General features: G+C 39.3%; 1 protein-coding gene across 3 annotated transcripts in view; it reads right to left on the reverse strand.

The window, feature by feature from the left end:
* Positions 1 to 24,486, reverse strand: part of AR (androgen receptor) — a 163,417-nt gene that overhangs the window by 18,939 nt on the left and 119,992 nt on the right. The window contains exons 3-4 of one of the 3 annotated variants that reach the window (XM_025372092.1): positions 12,910 to 13,026; positions 4,305 to 4,354 (exon numbers count right to left, since the gene is read on the reverse strand). In XM_025372092.1, coding sequence (XP_025227877.1) covers positions 4,305 to 4,354; positions 12,910 to 13,026 — 167 coding nt within the window. Of the gene's footprint in view, positions 1 to 4,304; positions 4,355 to 9,381; positions 9,444 to 12,909; positions 13,027 to 24,486 lie in introns of those variants that run through there. The other 2 variants (XM_025372091.1, XM_025372090.1) reach the window with 2 other exon arrangements.

Here is a 24,486-nt window from a genome sequence, read left to right on the forward strand (position 1 = left end):
ACCTTAATGACTTTGAGGTCTTTGTTGAGCTTCTCTAAGATTTAGTTTCCTCATTTATAAAACGAATGTGCTGCCACCTGTCTCTTAGGACACTTATGATAACTAAATGAGAGGATGCCTGGCACATGGTGAACCCTCCAAACTGGTTTCCACTCTCCATCTATTCCTAAAGATTAATGAATGAGTGGCTTGCAGGGGCCCTAACTCAGGCATGGAGAATGGCAGAAAGCAGGATTGACAGGGGTCCAGACACAGCAGGGAAAGCAAGAGTGAAACAGTATGAAACAAAAAATAATAACCGAGATTCTTCCACACTTGAATGCCTGTGAAACTAAATTCAGATCTTAAATCTAATTCTAAATGTTAAGTAAACATAAAGGTGTGTTTGGTGTAGGGCTACAAATTCTTTGTGAAGCTAGACTAGGCTATACTTTTGTGAATGCACGTGAGTATGTGTGTATGTGCAGTGCTTATATATTCCAATGCTTAAATCTAAAAGTCATAAACTCAAATACCTTCACAAGTCAGGCAGACACATAAATGAGAAAAAAAAAAAAAAAAAAGCTTGGCAAACATAAATAGGGAGGGCTGGGGACAGTGACAGTGATTGATGCCCTGCCTAAGGGCAGTCTATGTCAATTTTCTAAACAAACACTGTGCTGGGCAAACAGAATTCTGCAGGTGATTTCTGGCTCCGGGAAAGCCAGTTTGTGGCCTCTAGCTTAAATCATGCCAGCCATCTTTCCATCTACGAGGATTAGAGTCAAGGGATCTTACTGTATAACTTTAGGATTAGAAGGTCAGAAGAATACTGGATGAGTCAGGGGAACTCAATGTGGGACCTCAGGGACGTCTTTCCCTCTTTGGCTTTTAGTTTCCTTACATATGTATAAAGAGTAGTAGTTAAGAGCAAATATTCTGGAGTCAGGCTGCCTCATTTGTAACTCCGGCTCTATCGCTGACTAGCTTTGTGACTTTGGGCAAGACTTAGCCTCTCGGTATCTCAGTTAACTAATTTGTAAAATGGGGATAATATCATTACTTAAATCATATGTTTGTTATGAGGGATAAAGACACTGTGGTGTTGCCTGAGAGTAGAAGGCAGATTCTGTACCACCAAGACTCCAAGATTAAAGCATGGTGAAAAAGTGCACTGAACTCCAGGAGGCAGAATGCAATAATGACACTGAAGTTCTAAAATGCTTTTCACATAAAAGGCTTATTATTCTTGATGGTGGTATTCAGAGTCTTATGGGATGTGTAACCTTGAACAGATTTCTTGATTTCTCCTACATCTCAGCTTTCTCATCTATATAATGGTGATGATATGACTTGACTATTTTTAGGAGGAAATGGGATGAACCCAGTGAAGGTACTCTGTGCCCCGTGATAGTGCATGCTAATGGGCAGGTTCTGACTTTTTCTAAGAATGGATCTCTAGCTAGAAGTCACTCTGAAAAACTGCTTACGGTGGTAAACTGTGAAAAGTATAACTTTCCATCTTGGGCGACTGGTCTCAAGTCAAAGGTTGAGAGTCAAGCTGGCAGGTTTCAGAATCCTAAGATAATAACAGGATCTACCTCACAAGGTTGTTGTGATTTTTCAGATGAGTATGTGTGTAAGATGCTTAGAACAGAGTAAATTATGTAAGCCAGCCAATGATGTTTTTTACTATTGCTAGTTACTGAGCCCCACATTCTCCACTGCATGCCCTTTACCCCAAGCAGGTGAACTTTCTGAAAAAGTGAACTGATGAAACATATAGAGTTTTCACAAGGACTGAAATGTAACAGAAGAGAAAATTGGAGTTAGAAGACTCCCCAGACATCAGTTTAGTACAATGGTAGAGCCCCAAGAGTCCTATAAGTTTTTTCGAGGGTTCCTGAGAGGTGGCAAAGTGGGCCTGAGCATGTGGCTCCAAGCACCCCACCTCCATTCAAACAAGAACAGCAGCATTTTATTCTGTACCTATATTTGGGACTCTGAGTCAAATTTTGTTTGAAGAAAAGGATTCATTTCCAAAAAAGGGTTCAAAGGCCTTGGATCTTGTCTATCCCTTCCTTTCTCCTATAAACCAATTCTTAAAGACTGTTCAGATTGAAGGGCAAAGGTTAAGTCATACCCAAGTTCACACAGTTAGATAATGGTAGAGCAGGAGCTAAAACTAAGGTATCCTGACTTCCAGGGTGGTGCTACTCTTTATATTTCATCAGGTTGAATAGCATCTTACTGGAGAGAAGGATCAGTGGTGGGAAATGGAGATGGTTGAGGAAGAACTAGGACAAGGATGAGAAGCAGGGAGCAAAGCCAATCCTTGGCAGGTATGGAGTGAGGGATTAGTAGGGAGTACAACCAAATGGGATTAATAAGTGCATGCCAAATTCCCCCAGGCAAGAAGCCTCCTTGATTCTCTCCCCCAAGTCTCCATTCCCCTCCCAGCCCCAATTCTGGGTCAGAGAAATGGCCAGGCAAAAGAATATCAAATTTTATCTTTCAAGGTTTATGTTGGACTATTTAGTCTAATGGTTTTTAGTTCATGGAGGAGTAAACGTAATTAATGATAGAATGATATGCAATGCTGCACCTCCTTGCCAAAGCACAGGATCCGGCAGAAACTGTCTCCAAGTCTCCTCTCTCTGACTACTGAGCCAGAAGAAAGGGGCTCACTGTCCAGATACCATCCTGAGTGAAGGACAAAAGATTTTACCAAAAACTTGCTCATATGAAATTGCGGAGCCTGGAAATGCTTTCGAATACCAGGCTTTTCCACTGAAAAAAGTAACTACATGAATTTAGAGCATACATGCTTTTACAATTACATTTAAACTGACATTAAAAACAAATGTGAAACAGTCCAAGCTGAACAGGTCAGCATGACCTGGAAAGCAAACGAGAGAGAAAAAAAGGAAAAAAAAAAAAAAAAAGAAAACAGAAAAAAAGAAAAAAGGTCCAATGTTAACAGCATTAATTCTCTCAGTCTGTTGTAAATAAGAAAATACGATTGGTGTATTAATGGCTTTATTAAGGGAAAATTTCACTAGCAGAAATATGCAACATTCAAACAAATAGAAAGCAGTTAAAAATAAACCTCATTAGCCTTTCAATCCACATTAGGGAATTTCTTGTTGGTCTGGAGATTAAAATTCTGCCCTGAGAAAGGGGAAACTCCCCTCCTGAAGTCCTTCCTTGGCTTTTCTCCAGAATGTTGCTGAGTCAGGGGAAAGAGAAAAAAGTGTGTGTGTGTGTGGGGGGGGGGGGGGGGGGGAGAGAGAGAGAGAGAGAGAGAGTTTAGACAAACTGGAGAAGAAGGTGGGAAAGACAGGCCCCAGGCAAGTCAGGGAGAGTGCTTCTGACTCTCGTATGTGCCTGTCTCTGGCTTCACAGACTCCACTTCTTCACGAGAAAGAAACTGGTTTCAATATGGAAGCTATGGAGCAGAGAGAGAACAAGATATTCCAAACTCTAAGTGATTCTTCTTTGACATCAATATAATGTTTGAGTCTGGCTTGGGAGAAGAATGAGAGGGCCTCACAACTGACGAAGAGAAGCATGTGATGTGAAAGAACAATCAGGGAGTGTGGCTACCGTAAGGCTAGATGTAAGAGGGAAAGTCTGACTCTAGTATCCCAGTGTGTTTGAAGAGAGGGGTTGGCTGGCTTCTTCTCCGGGAGAAGCAGAAATCTGGTCCTTGTTTACTGAACTTCTGTGGATCAGCTACTACCTTCAGCTCAGTGATGGGGCCTGAGGCTAAGATCTAGGTCCTTGGCAGGGATCTGGAAGACTAGAACCTAAGGGGGAAATACGAATTGCCTAATAAACAAAAAAAGATGGCCACAGGAACCTCAGACAGACACAGTTGTTTCTTGTCCAAGGTGACACCTTGAGTCCCATCAGCAAAGTTTCTTCCCAGCAACATACCACGAAAAGCAAGCGACTGAGCCAGAGCTTCACTGCATCTGCCTGAGTCAGTGCCTGGCCACCATCATATATGATCAAGAACAATCAAAAAGCACTTTGCCAATGCCAAGCCGCATTACAGGAAACAATAATCATGATACTCATAACTACATGAATGGTAACCACTATTACTTCTATAGCCCGTCCTCACAACATCCCTGTGAGGTAGGAAAGCACTATTGGTCCCGTTGGAAGGAGTCAGCAACCAAGAGAGTAGCCCCCAACCCCAACGTCAAAGTCTGTGTTGAGGAGCAAAAACCTAAGCTCCTAAGCCTCAGACTCCAGGTTTCTCCGGACTATCCACTAGAGCAGAGCCCTCATTTTGAACGAGGCAAGTCAGCCTTTCTTCAGGGTCTGGTCATTTTGAGATGCTTGTAATTGCCAACCCGGAATTTTTCTAATATGAAAGAGAGACATTGTTGAATGTAGCAGTCTAAATATGGGCTTGTATCTAGCAGGCTCCACAATCAGATGCCTAAGCCAAGTCCTCTAACGTAGGAAGCAGCATGTAAAGTTGGGGAGGCGGGTGGTTGCCATTTTTTACTGGGGTTTTCTCTTTTCCTATCTACTTGTAAGACAGAGGTGAGATGGGGAAATGGAAAATTGTTAATTGGAGTTCTTTCTTCTTTTCTGCTTTATTGACAAATATACTATATATATACATATATATGTGTGTGTGCATCTCTCTGAACACAGTGTACAAGAATTGTGTGTGTGTGTGGGGTGAGGTCGGGTGGGGAGTGGGAAGATGTAGGAGAAGAGAAGGGAGGTAGAATTTAAGTTACAGTCACTCAGAGACCAAGAAAGACTACTTGTTGGAGTCTGCTGAATTTCTTGCAGCAGCCAAACAATTGCATAATACTACAAGAATTATTACTCAGACTGGAGATGAGAATGCTTTGAAATTAATGTCTGTGTGCCTAACAGCTCACTAATCAAAGCTTCCATGCCTCATTTTCCACCCTGAGGAGAGTCATCAGTCTCTTTCGGTTTCATTGTGGCCAGCATGACACTTCACTGCACAAGCTTGGGCTGGCGACTTTTCATGTTGTTTAAGATGCAGATTTTCTTCTTAGATCCAAATGCCAGTGCAAGTTTTCTGCAGGTGCTCGGTGCTTACATGTTTTTAATTGTTGACTGCTAGAGGGCTGAAATGTCCCTCAACAATTAATTTTTACTTCAGCCACAGGGGCATTGGTTCCATGGGGTATTAAGCAAGGGAAAATATGATATTTCTATGCCTTGGTTGAGATCTTAAAAGTATCAGAAGGATGAACTGGACTGAGAAGAATGGAACCTGATTCCAAAAATGGTGACGCAGGATAGCGATGCTATTTTCTGTTTACTTCCTAGATATCTGTTGTCATGGAAATATTAATAACAGATGAACTGAAAGCTCTACCGGTTTCTGGGTGGCTGTGTCTTTTTCCCTTAGCTCTACTTCTTAACAACGTGATCCCAAAAGATGTGCAAATGTCTCTAAAAAGCAGCTTGCTCAGGTAAGTTGTCTATGTATGTGTTCAATATAAAAAGAAAATATTTTACATTTTTGTGATCTTAAGGAACACATCCCACAATCTGTAACAAGTGACACTCTTTTTAAATAATAAATAATAAAATGTTTTTAAACAAACAGGTTACCAGTGAAAATGAAACTTTTTTCTTGAATTACTATATTTGTAAAATACTTGCCTTTGTATATATGGCCTATTGTGTGCTGTGTACTTAGTTTTCTGCCTACTACCTTTGAAAATATTGCCTATGACATCATCTTGCTCTCTCAAGAGCTACTGAGGGATTTTGGAGCACTCATAGCAAAAGTAAACAATAATAAAATCTTTCTATTGCTATTACACTTTAAAAACTCAAGGATTTAAGTAGAAATTTTACAAGGAGGTACTCATTCAAGTATCAGATATGCGGTATCATTAATTTTTATGATTAGAAAAAATTACTTCTCTCTAACCATATTTCTCTAAGAGCAAATGCTAAGAGACAGAGTACAACATATATGTACTGTCCCAGATAATTTGGTTTGGAGGAATTAAGAGATGGAGTCTCTTGTTTTTCCATATGCAAATTCCCTTAAGAACTACAGTTAGAGAGACATAAAGCTTTTCCCCTCCAAAGTGTCACCAAATATGCATGTAACCAACTTCGGGATGACAATTTAGGTCATCGAGTGGAAATTTCAAGGGTTGTTTCAAGGGTAATTTAGAGACCAAAGAACAAAGAAACAAGAACCAGAAGCCACACTATCCAGCAGAGAGAGAGAACAGACCCCAGTGGTTACTGGGAGCACAAACAAAGACCATTTTTCATCCACAAAAGAAGGACTGAAGGGTATGGTGACATTTACTGTGTGCCTACTGTGTACCAGTTTCTCTACGTATTTACAAAAATGCCGTAAACAAGATTTTATTATTCCTACAGTGTGGTTGGAGAAACTGAGGCTCAGAGAGTTCTAGTCATTTGCCCAAGGTCATCAAGATAGTAAGTGACAGAACCAAGACTAGAAACAAGGCCTCTCTGTATCTGAGTCTATCATACTATTTCCACTATACCACAGGACCTCTTAAAACAAAAACCAACCGAACAAAAAAAATCCCCAGAGTTTCAAAGTGCTGAGTCACACGTTGCACATATTGATGCCAAAATTTATAGAGTAATTCTGCTCCTTGGTGCATGCCTCAGTTATGCAGATCAGTCAAAGCACTCAGGTATCAGAGAACTGTGTGTAGGAAGCAGCATTTCTCAGAAATGAGACTTACCACTTGCATTACCAGCCTGAGGGTCTTTAGAATCTAGTCTAGAGAGCCAAAGGAGAATGGAAGAAATCCCAGTAACTGAGTTCCACATTGTTAATTATTTATGACACTCTGCTGCCTGATGAACAGGAGGTAGAGGGGATTCAATCATTGGATGGTTTCTACAAATCTGTGATTTCTAGGCCTCCTACTTTAGTAATGAGGTTATGTGGTAGCACTGTGATGGGATTCTGAGTAAATGTCAAAATGTTGGTCAGACAGTGTATAAAAGGACTATTAAATTCTACAGCAAAATGTCTAGATATTCAAAATATTAAATGATCATTCTGCATGATGCTGGAAGTCACTATATTTCTTAGAAATAACTTCTTTAGCACAATCCTTAGGTCAGGAATATGTACCTGCAGACATTAGATAACTTGGGCAATAGCCATGCTTTGGCCTAGGACACTTTTGCAGCCTATCCTTTGTGCATGACAACAATATTACAGACCCAACATGATTAACTTCAGTGGCTTTAGTAGCTAATAGCATAATCTTATGCACCATGTGGTAAGGATGGTCTGCTTTTGATCATTAATGCATTATGGATTGATTCTTAATGACACACACATCTGCAAAATGATGACCTGAGCTAGAGGTATTCTCTGCCTATAGGATAGAGTTTTTATCTATACCCAAGTTTTCGAAAGTGTATTCTAGAGAACAGTGGTTTTGTAGGATAACAGGTGTTATGTGAATAAATGAGGTTCTGTGGTTGAATCAACTTTGGGAATCCTGAGTTACAAAGCTCCTCAGGTTACTTTATTGCAGTATTCACCAGGACCTTCGATATGCTAATAAGGACTGTAAATCTTCCTGAGCAGGACCATAATATGCAAGTTTCCCTCACTTATTTGACAATAGAAATCGTATTTTTCATGGAACATGTCATGGAACTAGTTTTCTCAGAACACATACTGGTAAACACTGGCCTAGACCAAGGAAACTGGCTTTTGGTATGAGGGTAGGCCTCTTATACAGCCAATTGCCTTGGTCTAAACCAGTATTTCTTCATATACGTGGTCAGTACTTGCAGGTAACAACCCAAATGGAGGTAACTAGCCCCAGGAACAAATTCTAGGTGTTTAGCAAAATTTGATGCTAAAAATTTCTCTTTAGCTGGCCTTTCTAAAATTGTCTCACTTTCTAAAATTTAATCCCTCATCAACAAAACATTTGTGCTGCTGCCAGTTTTCTTTAAAGAAACATGAAAATAAACAAAATAATATGTCATCATACCTGTCCCATGGTCATAGATTTCCAACTCTTTGAAGTCTAAACTACCTAGTATAGTAACGAAGTTTGCTTTCAATGTGCTTTCAGCTTGCCTTTACCATTTCCCCAGCTCTGGCCATGTTAAACCAATTGCTGTTCCTCAAACCCTCAATGCATTTTGTTCATGTCTCTGTGCCTTTATTCAAACTGTACCCTTTGCTTTGGATGTCCTTTTCCTTCCATCTCACTCAACTTCTTCCAAGTGATTTCTTATTTTTCCTTTATGGCTAAGGTATATTCCTCATCACTACCTTTCTCCTCTTGCTTAAATTTTTCAGGAAAGGAATGATATCTTATTCAGTTCTGCTTCCCCAAAATGCCTAGCAGAGTGTCTGGCACATAGTTGGTACTCAGGATGAAAAGATGAAAGCATGAGCTTCTTGGCTGGCTGGAAGGATGGATGGACATGGATGAATAAATGCTGTGAAGAGCCGTGCCATGAATAGTAATTCAGCAGCGAAATCACTCTGTTGCATTCAGGACATGGGATCCTGAGGTAGCAATGCTGGGATGCTCTTGAACATGGGGAATGATGAGACAGCTGGCATCAGGGCTGTCTTCAACAATGGAAACCTCAAGGATGTTCATAGTGTCCATAATGACATCAGACCATGGCCATAGGCTCCTTGAGCCATCCTCTCAACTAGGTAATTCATAGAGGTTGTCAAAACCTGTAGATATGTTAAGTCTTTTTTTTTCTCAGATGCAGAGTTCAGTCTCCTAGTGGGAAAGATACTTCTCAAATATGCTAGACGAATCTGTGAAGGAAATGCTGCACACCTCAGGTTTTCACATGGTCTAGGACTCCGTGTTCCTTCTCTTCTTCCAGAGTTTGGCTGCTACCTGAAATTTCTGAAAGGCCTACTACTCTCCATGGTCCAGGACAGGAAGAAATCAATAGGGGCCAACACCATTTACTAAATGATGAGAACTCAAGAGTTGCAAAACACAGAAATAAATCATGTTTGGGGAGGAATAGGAGGGAAAGTGGGAAGGAGAAAAGGGTCAGGGGAGAAGATGGCAGGAAGGGCACTTCTTTCTTTCTCATTCCATTTTGGAAACAAGGAGTGTATCCTTGGGAAGTGTCCAGAAAAATGAGAGATGGCTTTACATTAATCCTAACTATGGACTGTGAGAAAGCCACAGCTAATTCACTGGAGGGAAGGTCCTCATTTGGACTTTTTTTGTAAGGGTTTTCTGAAATGAAAAGTAGTCAAGGGATTTAAATTCTTCAAGCAATTAGCAATATGTGGTTTTCAAATGCAGCCAGGAATGAATCATCTACAAATAAAGGCTTATCTTTGTTGTGGATGAGCAGCTGAGAGCCTGAAGGTAGTCTTTAAGGAAGCCATTCTGAGACTCCAACCACCTTCAAGATTCTTTCAGAAACAACAGCAGCTACTAGAAAAAAAAAAAAAAAAAAAAAAAAAAAAAAAAAAAAAAAAAAAAAAAAGCAAGGAACAGGTAGGTAGGCCTGGAAGCAGGAAATAAAAAGCTATATCTATTAAGTATCTCTGAGCTGAAGAGATTCCATCACCAAACAGTGAATGAAACACTATAGAGAAAGCCAGATTAGAGATCTTGAGGCCTCAAGACCAAGCAGCCATCAGCTGAAAAGTGCCAGCTTCTTTAAGATACAGAGACAGCCCTTCTGCCCTCCACTCTCTCAATAATCTGTCTAGTCTACTTTTAGACAGATATCTTAAGTAGGTATGAATGGAGGTAGATACAATTACGATGTATCAAAGCACTCAAGTCTCACTATCTATACTTCTGGGAGCAGGGAACAGACAATCTAAGAAAGGGCTGAAAAACAATCCTTTCTGCGTGGCTTTTTACACAGAATCACAAGATGTTAGCACCAGAAAGGTCCTTGGTGAAGCCCACAATTCCAATTCTATGATGGGAAAACCAAGCATCAGAGAAGAGAAGGGACTTGCCCAAGGCCACATTTCTAGTTGTCATTTTGGGATATATTATATAATTTTGATTTGAGTGATGAGAATCAGAAGATAAAATTATATGAATTCTTCTTCAAGGTAATCAATATGTCTATGCTAAATCCAAATCTCATGAAAATGGAAGTCTACTCCTTAAGGAATAGACAAGGGCCACTTTGTACTGACACTTTCTTTTCCGTTGTTTGAGTAAAGGTGTGCTGTGCATTGAATGTGTAAGTTAACAATAAACATGGGAGGGAGTTGTGTCAGTAGGGCAGGGAATGTGGAGATAAGTTCATTCACCAAAGTGGAAAGATTTGCTCTTCAAGCAGTGATTTAAGAAGGTACACAATTGGGTTTTTACTGGCATGGTACTTGAACATAGCATATGATTCCCTTAATTACTAAAATTAGCTTCTGAACAGGATCCTGGTAGAACTTTTTGGTTTGAGGTAATCAAGAGTGTTTTCTGGCGATGCTCTGCCTGTTGGATCTGTTACATATTATATGGCATACCAAGTTACTTAGGGTAAAAGCCATCGGGAAGTGCTGTGTTACAGCCTTTCCAGCTAAATTACTAGTGACCTCAATGACATATTAAGCCCCCACATTTGTCTAGCATTTTGCTATTTATCAAGGATGTTCACATTCATCATGTCATCTGATCTTCATTATAATTCTATGAGGATGGTATTTCCAAATCACAGACGAAGATCTTGAGGCTCAGAGGGGCACACATTAAATAAAGGAGCTGAGCCTTTAAACTAGGTCTGCCTGACTCTAAAGGCAAGGCCATTTACACAACATCAAGAATGCTGGTATCTTGTCAACATTTCCTGAAGTTTGCCAGCCTCAAGCTCTAATGACTAGCATGGTGCCTTGTACATGGAAGATGCTCAAAATATCATGGGCCTGCAACTGAAATGAAGGCCAGTCACAACACTTCTCAGCTTGTCTTCATTGTGTTCACCAAGCCCACTCAAATATGAGTACTCTACTAATCAATTTGAAAATGTACTGAACCATTCTCACCAATAAATTAATTTACAAACCTGCATCTGAGTACTATATAGTATAGTGAAATTATCTGTTATACACAGGCTCCTTTTCAAAAGCGGCTCACTGTAATCATATCGCAGCCTGATTTATAATGGAGAATGTTGGCTGAGACATGGAATTAATGTTAAGATTTGTATCCAAATGTTATGAGGACTTTTGTTACCATTAAACTTTACCTGCATCAAAGTGAACTTGCAATTCATATCGCCAGATGGCCAGCCAAGAGGTTCCCTACCTGAGAGTCTCTATCTCTTATACTATACATAATTCGCAGAAGGCTAAATAATTGAAAGCTGAGTGTATAAGAACCCTCAACATGGGGCTGCAACATTCATATGGAGAACATTTTCTCTTGTCAATCACTTTGTCACCCTTCCTGCCTTTGCCTCTGCACTCCCTGACCCCAGTCCTACTTCTTCTCCACTGTAGACCTCAATTGTTGGATTTCTTTGGGGTACACCAAGCAAACCAAAACAAGGTTGAGTTTTCTCAGATATCTGATTCTCATTTGATAGGGATGCTTGGAAAGCCACTCACAGAACATCTACCTGTGATGTTTGGGAGTACTGGATGCTACTTGAGATGATTCTTTTGAAATTGTCTCTCATCCAGCCTGGGTCAATTCATTTGAGGTACTTTGTTCTGTTTAAATAATACCACTGCCCTGTGAGGATGGGAAGGATATAGTTATCTACATATAGATTCACACATGGCCCTGTTCCAGGATAAGAGCACTAGTTGTTGTCTATAGATGTGCACATAGGCAGACAAGGTATTGAACAACTCACAGAAAGCCAGAGATAGACAACTGGTCTAAATTAGCCTTAAGAGGATAGGGGAAAGGGTTGGATTCTAGGCACTTGGGTTTTCCAGGCTAATAATGAATAATCGGGTATGAGGCTACAGTTGCAGGCACTCAGAAATAGGCTTGCCTTTCTTCAAATTCCATTTCCAAATTGAAGTAGATTAATGATCTTGTTTTTCTAAGGAAAGACACATATTTTTGGAAGCAGCAGGCAGCAGTGATGACCCTGGCATTGGGCAGATGTAAACATGGAGAGATGGGGGAGTTTTGAGAGGGAAAATATAAATGTCAATCAACTGATGTCAAGCCTTTCTGGAATGGTGACAACACTCATGGCAGACAGGTTCATGGGACAGAGAGCCTTACGATAGAGGAACACCCTTGAAAGAGCTGTATCTTCCTTCTGTAATGTTACTGTCCTACTGAAAAAAAAAAAAAGCTTTTGGAAATGATCAATAGCTTTGCAAAGAAAAGGAAATGATTAAAACACCTGTTCATCTTTGGGAGCGATAGGATAGGAAATTGGCACTGTTTGTCAGCCTAGTCACAGGCTCCAAAGAGAAGCAGCTTCTCATTCCAGGTGGCTGGCCCTACAACATAGGCAGCAGTTAGCTGGGGGATATTCCCAGGTGTTCAGGGTCAGACTGTGCCTGGGTCATCCTGTACCTATGCCTGGGTCATCCTGCACCTGTTCTGGATTTCTTAGTTCTCTCATCCTAGCTACCATTGAACAACATCAGGTCAGTACCATTAAGTCCCCTGGGGACCCTGCCCAGTCACATGCATCCTCACTCACCCTCTGTTGGCTCCTTATCCCTGCTTCACACCTCCTGCTCTAATGCTGAGCCCCAGAATGGGGATTGGTATAGTTAAGGATTAAAAAAAAAGGCACCAGCTGGCTGATGGCCACGTTGGCTATGAAAGGGTCAGCCTGTGTCTGGAGCATGGCTGGTCCCCTTGGAAGCATCAAAGAAGAAAATCTGGTTTAAAGAGAGACTAGAAAATGAGGGAGGAAAAGGGGAGACAGGAAGGAGGAGGAAGAAGAGAAAGAAAAGTATCTTACCTCCCAGAGTCATCCCTGCTTCATAACATTTCCGAAGACGGCAAGATGGACAATTTTTCCTTCGGAATTTATCAATAGTGCAATCATTTCTGCTGGCACACAGGTACTTCTGTTTCCCTGGGATAACAAATACAAGAGTGGACAGACCTGTTAATGAGTTTCCAGAGTCTCTTTCTTTGGGTATTTCTAGAACAGAAAAGATATAAAATTATATCCTATCACATGAGAAAAGTGGACAGAAAAGTGGACAGAGTATGGCACCAAACAATTTGATCCTACAGAACCTAAATATTAAAGCAGTTTAATTTGGCACTATATTATTTGATTTCCATTGGTGTTTTTTGTTTGTTTGTTTGTTTGTTTTGTTTTTTTGTTTTTTTTTTTAGGGATGAACAATTCAGATCCTGATGATATCTCCATTATTAGGACTACTAACTGGTTTTTAAAATAAGATGCCCTACTTTTACCAAAAGCCAGAAATGCCCATGAGAAAATGATCCATTGTGGAACTTGTCACCCCTTTAGCATGGCATAGAAGAGATCTGAACTCAGTCAATGTTTCTTCCTATTGACACCTGTAATCATGCATAGAATTACACTCAAGTTAACAAGATGCTTATTTTTCATAATATTAGTACAGGAAAACTTCTATAAAAGATAACTCCATGGGATTTCTAACTGTTTTTAGATTTCTGGTGATCATACCCCTAGTCATGCAGGTTATAAAAATCAGAGATAAAGCCCACTCTATGTAGTGAATCACAGCAACTAAAAGGAAGTTTGATGAAGCCAACAGAGTAACAAAGATCACTGTCATGCACACCTGGAGTTGTCACAGATACACAGAAGTGCACACACATACACATGCTCAGACCTAGAGATCCTCAGAATTACAGCTGCTCAAACATATTTTGCTCAATACTTCGCTCCTTTATGCTAGCACAATCCTGGCACACAGCAGTCTCTCAACAAACGTAGATTGACTGACTAAACATGCAATTGCAGCAGATGGATGCATAGACAAAGAGTCACCAGCAGGAATAAGCAAAAATACATCCTTCGCTGCTCTGAAGCACGCAGAACTTCTCATGCTTACAACCCTGCTCCAGCTTGAGCTTCTGCATCCCCTCACTCCTTTTTGTCTCTGGTATTGTTTCCTCAAATTTGTTGCTGTGCTTTGATTTACTGGATAGACTGGGATTTTAGGGAAGCTTCTTTAGGCAGAGGAAGAATACTTGTGGTCGGAAAAAGAAAGAGAAACTAAAGAGTGATTGACATTTGAGAGTAGAAAAAAAAAAGCAACTAAAAACATAAATTTAACTACACATCAGCATTCCTCTACATTTACTAAGTCTAAAAGGTGAAGATTAGGCACAGAAATGCATGTGTTACAGTAGGCTATTTTATGTAGTGGGTTCAGCAGTAACCAGGTCAGCAAAGAACTTCTTTTACTTAAAGTGCTACTTGCAAGAGCATGAGATTAGATTTATTGTAGTAAAGGATTCTTTTTCCTTTCCTCCTTTTTAACTTTTTATTTCCTTTTTTTTCCTTTAATTTTCCTTTCTCCTTTCCTTCCTTTCTCCCTTTATGAAAGGATTCCAAAATGCTTGGCTTGAAGGAACTGTTAAAAATCACAACAGAACAACTCTCATTCCAAGGAGGAGTTCCAGGGAAGTGAATTACCTGAAGAAGCACACTGAATCAGAGGCCCCCAAAGGAAAAAAAAACTAGTATTTATTGGGTGCCTACTATGAACCAGGCCTGTGTTAGGGTTTTTTAACATATGAGAAAACTAAGGCCTCTAGGCCGGTGCTCTTTCTAGTATACCACAGGATTTTATTTGCATAAACAGAGCACATAATTTGCTAACAGCTTTTTTTTCTGCTGCAAACTGAGGACTACGATATGTGCACAGAAAGGACAGTGCTACGAGTGCTGTTCAGCCTTTGGGTGTTAGCTCCTCAAAAACAGGTCCTGTATCCAGTTCTAGTGCGTTCAATTCCAATGCTGTAGCTGTTCTAGAACTGGTACACTCCCACAGTATTGGTACTGCTGCAATTCTCAAGACCAGTTTGCTACACTGATTACTGAAATAAGCTTAGGTTAGAAAGTGCATGACTTCTTTGAGAAATCTCATCTTCCCCAGGAAAATACTTTCCTGGACCCCAGTTTGCCAATAAATGATTGCACAGCCAATGGAATATGGCTCCCAGAATGGTTCTACATTGCCCTTTTGAAAGAGAATCACTCTGTGAATGAGAGAGGTCATAGTGGAAAAGCATGATTTTTTTTTTTTTTTTCAATTTGGGACTCAGATAATTTCCTTAGCATAGTTCATACCTTTTCTCTGGGTACATCTTGGTCTAAAACAAGGAGACCTAAAACATAGATATTATTTACAATTTACTCAGGAGTAAGTGCAAAGCCCAGTAAAACCAAAGCCATGACATATTAATTTAACATTTACTGGTAATCTATTATGTGCAAGGCCCTGCATTGGGTATTGAGGTTACAGAGGAAAATCTCTAATGAACAAAAATATACAAGTCCCAGATGAGAGACAGATCAGTGGGCTGGAAGCCCCAACATCTGAATCCTTGTTCAGCCTTATCACTAACTCACTATATGACCTTGGACAAGTCCTTTTGCCTCTCTGATCCCATTGATTACATGAAATAGATTGGACTGGAAAGTCATTAAAATCTTTTCCAACTCTAAGAATCTTGAAGGACATCTGGATGTCTTCTGTAATATATTTAGAGTTTTTTTTTTTTTTAATGTAAAGGACTTAAGTATTACTGGTAAGCAAGAAATTATCCAAAATAATAATCTCTTGTCCTTGTATTCTGTCTTTTTAGGATAGTAACTTATTGCAACATTGTCTCTTACATCTAGAATCATTTAGTCTCTTGTCTTTGTTTTCTAAAGCTCTCCCAAAACTCAAGGTGGTTAATATAGCCTTAGAAAGGCACTGATGTTGCCAGTCACATGCAACATAAGCATAAACATTCTAATGAACATGTGTGTATTCATGTATGTGTGAGTGCATAGGTGTGTGAGAGTGTGTGACTGAATAATTAACACAGGGAATACAACACCTGCACACTAATTATCTGTGCATATGTGGGTGATCATATAAAGCATAAAACACACCAAAACATACAAATAGGTACACATGACACATGTGTTCCTTCAAAGCAGAATGATGAATTTAACGTTTAAAATGACATTTAATAGTGACAGAAGTGGCTGAGGATTCCAAAGATGGATATGAAAGGAATCTTTTTTTCTGTAAGTCCTAAAAATAAGACCTTATTTATCTGTACAATTTGGTTTAAGGACAAATATAGGGGATGGAACAGGCAATCTCTCAAGACTGCTTACAAGTCACTTCTCCTATCTGAATTATCACTTCCCCAAATGATGATAGAGCCAAGGTAAAATCATTGGTCTGCTATTATTTCTTTCCTATTTATTCAATTTCTCCAAATATATGAATGAGGCTATTAGAGTTCTTAACAGTGACAATAATCACTCTCATTTGATTAGTTTACAAAGTTTAATAATAATCTGCAAGGCCAGGTGCAGTGGCTCACTCCTGTAATCCCAGCACTTTGGGAGACCAAGGTGGAAAGATTGCTCGAGCACAGGAGTTTGAGACCAGCCTGGGTAACATAGTGAGACTCCGTCTCTATAAAAAAATGAAAAAAAGAAAATTAGTTAGGCATGGTGGTGTGCGCCTGAAGTCCCAGCTACTCAGGAGGCTGAGGGGCTGGATCCTTTGTGCCTGGGAGGTCGTGGTTTAAGTAAGCTGTTATTGTGGTACTGCACTCCAGCCTGGGTGACAGAGTGAGACCCTGTCTCAAAATAATAATAAAATAATAATAATAATCTGTGCAAAGTAAGTATAATAGGGATTATTACATACTTCATTCTATGATGAAGAAAATGAGACTCATTAATATGAAATTGGCTAGGACTTCCAGTACTACGTTAAATAGAAGTGATGAGAGTGAGCATCCTTATCTCATTCCGGGTCATTGAATATAATGTTAGCTGTGGGCTTGTCTGATATGGCCTTTATTGTGTTGAGAAACATTCCTTCTAATACCCAATTTCTTGAAAGATTTTATCATAAAATGATGTTGAATTTTGTCAAATTATTTTTCTGCATCTATTGAGATGATCATATAGTTTTTGTCCTTCATTCTGTTAATATTATTGATTTGCATATGTTGAACCATCCTTGCATTCCAGAAACAATACTAGTCTTTTGTTGAGGAACCTTGCATTGATGTTGATCAGAGATATTGTTCTGCCTGGCATCACATCCTTGGTTTGCTGCAAATCATAGTCCATAAGGTTATGAATCCCAGATTAGTTGGAAAGAATTTTTAAAGACTTTTTGGTTGTATCACATCCATTCCTCCATACAAGGCTTGAATTGTCTCTGTAGCATCCCTGCAAAGTATTGCCCAATCTTTTCTTGAATGCAGCCCGTTTTATCTCTGGACTGTGTTATGTGTCCTTTCCTTCCAGGAAACTCACTGTTTCCTTTTAGCTCTAACCCATTGGGCCTAATTAGAAACACAGAATCATTGGGCTGTAAAGAATCTTAAAATGCCCAGTGTGATGCCTGACTCTTCAGTTAAGAAAATGGGCACAAAATATTGAAATTGCCACAGCAAGTTGGTGTTAGTGCCAGCACAAAAATCTGGAAACTGGATCCAAAGGAAATATGGTGTGGGTGATTACAGTCTGAAGACAAAGTCTTCTGAGTGTGGTAGAAATCTTTGCTCTTTGTCTAGGAAGTATATGACCTTGTGGATCCCTTCTCTGTATTCAGGTGACAGAAGAAGTGTGTAAATGAGATCTAGGCCTGCTGTAAGGTGGTTCTAGAAGGTCTTCTATAACCTAAGAGACTGAAAAATTAACACAGGGAATACAACTTCCTAGGCAGCTCTCCCTCCTCAGATACTACAAACATTATACCCAGTTGTTTGACACTGTTAATTTCCAACAGCAAAGTTGTATCCACAGTGTATAATGAAGGGCTCACTATAAGTCATTGTGAAATGAGTGACAAAATACAAAAATCTTCTCATGTTGAAGTAGGTAAGACCACACTCTAGAGCTGCAAAGAAATCACTCATTTAAATGCATAAAAACTGTCTTATTAGAAGAATCTTAAACCCTTGACTACCTAAATAGTAACAAAATGGGCTGGCATGAGGTCCACTGCATGCCAGCTGGCTCTGAAATTCTTGACTGTCTGATGGTGCTCTGTATCTTTCTTCACACTCCTATTCTTCCATCATAAAACTTAAGTATGACTCAAAGCTCCAGCAGGAACAAAGGCCATGAGACAGCTTTCAAGTTTGTTTTTCTGCAGGCTTCCTTCCTATTTCTGTTGTTTTCTGTCAGTCCCGTTGGTGCTGCCATGCAGTGTGGCTTGGGGTTAGTGTCTGCTTACGATTCTTTTAACTTGTTCATTCCAAAAAATCCTGTTTGGACCAGAGGAGGTAAGACAGGGAAGTTACCCACTATTAGTGGCATCACATTATGCAAATAAAGAAAGGGTTGAGTCATCATCTTCATTGTTAACCTATAGAGAAGCCTGAGGACTATAGTCTTTCTCACACTTTATATAAACAGTGTTAATGCAGGACCTATATGAACAAAACAAAAAACTTCATTGTGGTATTTAAGGAAAGACCTGAATTAAATGCAAAGTTGTACCATATTCCTGGCTAATAAGAAGCAGTATTTCAAGGATTTCAGTTCTTCCCCAGTGAAATCTAAAAATTTAAAACATCTCAGACAAAATCATCACAAAATAATCCCAAAATTTATCGAAGGAATAAAACATGAGACAGTGTCAAGATATTTGTGTAAAATAAGAGTAATAAGACATTCCCTGCTGTACATTTAAAGTATCTAAAGCCATAATGATTATAACAGTTTGATACTGGCTCCAGCTTAGGTTGATCAGTGGAAGAGAACAGAAAAGCCAAAACCAGACACAGTATATGGAATATGCCATTCCAATTCAGTGAAGAAAGGATGAATTATTCACTAAATAATGTCAGAACAACTAGTGAATCATTTGGAGAAGAAAATAAAGTTAAATTACTAGTTAAAATCAAAATAAATTCCAAATGGATTAAATATGTCAATTTAAAAAAGGAAATCATGTAAGTACTATTAGACAATACAGAGGAAAATTTCAAAATGTTTAAAGGTAGACAAGGGCATCTTAAGGTATTGACAATGAAGAAAACATAAGTGAAGAGAGACTTGATACATTTCATTAGAAAACATTTAAAATTTCTCATGTGAAATTAACACCATTATAAAATTCAAAGACAAACCATAAACTAAGAGTAATTATTAGCATCAAGTATGTAAAATCAATGGTCAATATATTTGATATATAAAAATAAACAGCACAATAGAAAAATGGGCAACAGACAGGAAGAGGCAATTCAAAGAAATACAAATGACCAATAAGCATGTGAAGATTATTTAATTTAGCTAGAAATCACAGAAATACAAATTAAATATCATTTTCTCAAGCCAGATTGGTACAGATTAAACACTGTGTGTTGGTGAAGAGATACTTCTGGTAGGAACATAAATACTTTAGAGAGAAATTTTCCCACATATTTGGAAAAAATTTGGAAATGTGTATAAACTTCTAGGAATTCCACTTCTAGGGATGTGTTATAAGAAAATAATACAATAAGCACAAAATAGAAGTTTATTGTAGCATTATTTAAACCGAAAAAGTTGGAAACATTTGAATGTCTAACATTAAGGGAATGATTAAATGAATTATTCCATATTCATGCAAAGGAATATTTTGCAGTAATTAATGATGACTGTAATGTCTTTTTTTCTTTTCACTTGGAAGTATATTCACAATATATTGGTTTGTTAAAACAACAACAAAAATGAAGTTACCAAGCAATATACTTGGTTACATATCACTTTAATAATATTTTAATACTTAAGGCCTTAGAGCTCATCTAAATCAAGTTTTTAAATTTTTTAATTGACAAATAATAATAGTATATATTTATGGGATACAGTGGGATATTTTGATATATGTATGCATTGTAGAAAGATTAAATCAAGCAAATTAACATATCCATCACCTCACCTACTTATAATTTTTTGTGGTTAGAATATTTAAAATCTACTCTTTTAGCAATACTAAGACATATAATACATTATTTTTAACTATGGTCACGATGCTGGGCAATAGATCAATATAACTTCTTCCTTCTATATAACTCACACATTGTACCCTTTTATTAGCTCTCTTTTCCTAGCTCACTGAACTGCCTCCCAGTCCCTGGTAACCACCATTCTACTCTCTGCTTCTATGAGTTTGACTTTTTTCGTCATTATTCACAATAGCCAACATATGGAAGCAAACTAAGTGTCCATGGATGGATAAGTGGATAAAGAAAATCTGGTGTAATGGACACAAAGAGGGGAACAACAGACACCAGGGCTTACCTGAGGTTGGAGGGTGGGAGAAGGGAGAGGATCAGAAAAAAAAAATCCATTAGGTACTATGCTACCATGCTTATTATCTGGGTGATGAAATAATCTGTACAAGAAAGCTCTCTGACATGCAATTTACCTATGTATCAAACATGCTCATGAACCCCTGAACCTAAAATGAAAGTTACAGAACAGAAAATGTGGTGTACATACACAAAGGAATGCTATATAGCCTTTAATGAAAAGAAGAGTGTGTCATTTGCAGCAACATAGATGATGCTGGAGGACATTATGCTAAGTGAAATAAGCCAGCCACAGAAAGACAAATACTGACTGTATGATCTCACTTATATGTGCAATTTTAAAAAATCAAACTAGTTGAGTTTTTTATAGTAAAGTCTTTTTACCAATAAAACATTACATAGAAGCTCTGTTTATAAAACAGATAAAATTAAACCTAATCTGCCTGGGGTTGGCATAGGAAACTTGGAACTTCTCCTGCCAGGTCACTCTTTTTCTCCTCTTCTATGCAGGCCTAGCCTTGTGGTTTGCCTTAGCGAAACTCTGTAGGAGTCCCCAACCCCAGGGCTTTGTGGAACATTTTAGAGACCTACTGATTTAGTCCAATCCTCATACCTCCCTATTTTACAGATTGAGAAACTGAAACTCAGAGAATTTGCTTAAAGGTCACACCATGAATCAGTGTCAAAATAGGGACAAGAATCCAGGTGTCCTCATTCCCAGTCCAGCAGTCCAGTGATTTTCTCACATGAGATAATAGATGCAAAAATATCATGTCAAGTGTAAAGCACTATACAGATCACATATATTATTACTTAAAGAAAAACTCCTTGAATGTCAGAATAGGCGAGAACCTCTATAGATATCGTCTAATTCAATAATCTCATTTTACAGATAGGAAAGGGTGAGATCCAGAGAGCAGAACAGACCTGACCCAGATTACACAATGAGTCAATAACAGAGATAGAACTAAAACTCAGGTATCCTGCCCACTATATTCTCAGTATTTTCTGCACATTTGGTTTGTTAGTTTGAAATCATTTCTGTATTTATTACCTCTGCATGATCAGGAGATGCAGACCATTCCCCCTCGATTTATGAGAGGCTATATTCACACTCAATCCTTCTTCCCCCAGCCTCTGTCTATTTTGCAATCTTTCTATTGTGTCATTATCATGTAAAGATATTCAGCAGCGTATGAAATGTTATAGGTCACTATAAATTGGAAGAGTGGTTATCTCCCCCATTAGATTGTGCAAGAGACAAGGGTAAGGTGCATTCTTTTTTATAGTCTCACTGTCTGGCTACAATATACCTCAATTCTGAATATACCTTATTTGAATGAATGATTGATTAATTTATCTTTCAATATGTTGTTAGCCAAGAGAGCTCTCTGTAACATGCTTCTTAAAGAAGCAGCCCAGGTCCTGGAAGATCATGTGATTTTAATGTTTTCCTAAAGAATATTAGTATCTGTATGGAATAAAAATAATCAACAGAGTATCCCATTCTGCAAACCCTAAGTCTCTCTCTCTTTCCTTTCATATTGGCTGTTTGGAATCCTGGTTCTCTTTCAGTCTCAGTGAGTTTGGTAAGGCCATTCTGCGGAATGCTGACTTGGAGTCCCTTAGATGATGAATGCAATGGGTCAAGGGAAGCCAGAGGACAAAGTTCAGCTTGCTATCACCTCCTTGTCTGCCCACCACTACCAGTACTACCCTTGGCAGTTTGGGAATCAAGAAAAAAACAAAGAAAAAGACCTTAGAACAATTTCAGAGAGTCCACATGTCAGCCAAGCAAGAATGTTCATCCATGAACTCAAAGCAAGCATATTAAAGACAAGGGAGACACCCTTACTGCAGAAAAAGTTTTAAGGGTGATGGGATTGGAAAAGCCCATATATTTATAACTTACAACAAATAAATTCATTCCAATAATATCACCTCTCTTCCTCAAGTTGCATACAGCAACTTTGGAAACTGTCCTGTTGCCAAATGCCAGATCCAAATCATGTCTGCTGGGGATTAAGAACATTAGACAATGAAACAAAGGCTTGCTCTTGGAGCAAGTTTTACTTTTGCCATGAACCCTGCACAGGCTTTTAGTAACCTTGCAACTAAAACCCAAAGATAAGTTGTTATGGGAAGGCACACCCCATGGTATTTCTTGGCCATTTTCTGACTACTAATCACTTGTTGGGAGACAATAATTATCTGTATAACCAAAATTATATATTTGTCTATTTCTGTATCATGCAAAAGTGATTGGAAATATTGTCATTGAATTTGGAGGTTATCTCTGCAACAGACTAGTTTTGGTGGTGATATACAAAATTCACTTTGAGAAGCTCTGGTAGGTACTCCAAAGAGGTAATCATTCCAATGTTACTACAGACTGGAGGACATGTGCCTTATGTATTAATAAACTGTGCACAAAGAAAACAGTGGAGTGATTTGCAAGTAAAGCTGTTTCTCCTATAGGCAACTCTTTGCAGGGGTGCTCAGAGGCAAATAATAATTTATTTAAAAATAGACATGGTTGTCCTGTACAATGGTAAGGAGACTCCTAGAAACTAGAAAATAATACTCATGTGATATTTCATCATTTTCTATAGTGCTTTCAACAGCATTATCACCTTTGATATTTTCAGTCACTATATTATTTCTCTTTTACAGATGAAGCAACAGAGGCTTACAAGGGTCAAATGAATTTCCTAAGGCTCAAAGCTAAGACATGGATTTTCTGATTCCAAGCACCCTTTCCTTCTACCCTCATCCTAACTGCTTTGAAATTTCTAATACTAGGGAAGAGGTGGAGCAAGATGGCTAAAGGGAAGCCTCCAGCAATTGTCCCCCACCCCTGCCTGCAGGCACAACAAATTGAACAGTGATCCACACAAAAAGCACCTTCCTAAGAACCAAAAATCAGATGAGCAATCACAGTAACTGGTTTTAACATCATACTAAGGAAAGAAGCACTGAAAAGGGTAGGAAAGACATTCTTGAATTGCCTACAACATCCCTCCCCAATCTCCCAGCAGCAACCACATGGTGTTCAGAGTAGGCTTGGGAGAGGAAGATTACAGTGATTGTGGGACTTGCATTGGCACTCAATGTTGCCCTGTCACAGCAGAAAGCAACATGGAGCAGAACTCAGCCAGTGCCCACAGAAGGAGCACTTAGATCCATCCTAATCAGAGGCAAATTGCCCATCTCAGCAGTCAGAAACTAAATTCTGGCAAGCCCTGTCACTGTGGGCTAAAGTGGTCTGCAGTCCCAAATAAACTTGAAAGGCAGTCTAAACCACAAGAATTGCAATTCTTGGTCAACTCCTGGTGTTGTGCTGGGCTCAGAGCCAGTGGACTTGGGGAACATGTGACCTAGTGAAACACCAGCTGAGGTGACCAAGAGAGTGCTTGTGCCACCCCTCCTCCAATCTCAGGCAATGCATGTCCCAACTCCAGGGTGGACTCTTTCCTTCTGCTTAAAGATGGGAGAGGGGAGAGTACAGAGGACTTTGTCTTACAATTTGGACACTACATCAGCCACAGTAGAAAAGGGCACCAGGCAGAGTCCTGAGGTCACCATGCCAGGCCCTAGCTCCCAAACGATATTTCTAGATACACACTGGGCCAGAAGGTAATCGGCTGCCTTGAAGGGAAGGAACCAGTACTGGCAGGATGCAACTCCTGCTGACTAAAGAGCCCTTGGGCCCTGAATAATCAGTGTGGTAGCCAGGCAGCACTTGCCAGAAGTTTTGAGTGAGACTCAGAGCTGTTCTTGCTTCAAGAGTGACCCAGCATATTCCTAGCTGTGGTGGCTATAGGGAGAGTCTCTGTAAAGGAGAAGGAAGAGTAAAGAGGACTTTATCTTGCAGCTTGGGTACTGGTTCTGCCACAGTGGGGGTAGAGCACCAAATGGGCTCTTGGGGAACCTGATTTCAGGCCTTGGCTCTTGGATGGTATTTCTGGACCTGCCCTGGGCCAGAGAGGAGCCCACTTCCCTGAAGGTAGAGACCCAGCCCTGGTAGCATTCACCTTAAGTT

The sequence above is a fragment of the Theropithecus gelada genome, chromosome X (assembly GCF_003255815.1).
Source record: "Theropithecus gelada isolate Dixy chromosome X, Tgel_1.0, whole genome shotgun sequence".
Lineage (NCBI taxonomy): Eukaryota > Metazoa > Chordata > Mammalia > Primates > Cercopithecidae > Theropithecus > Theropithecus gelada.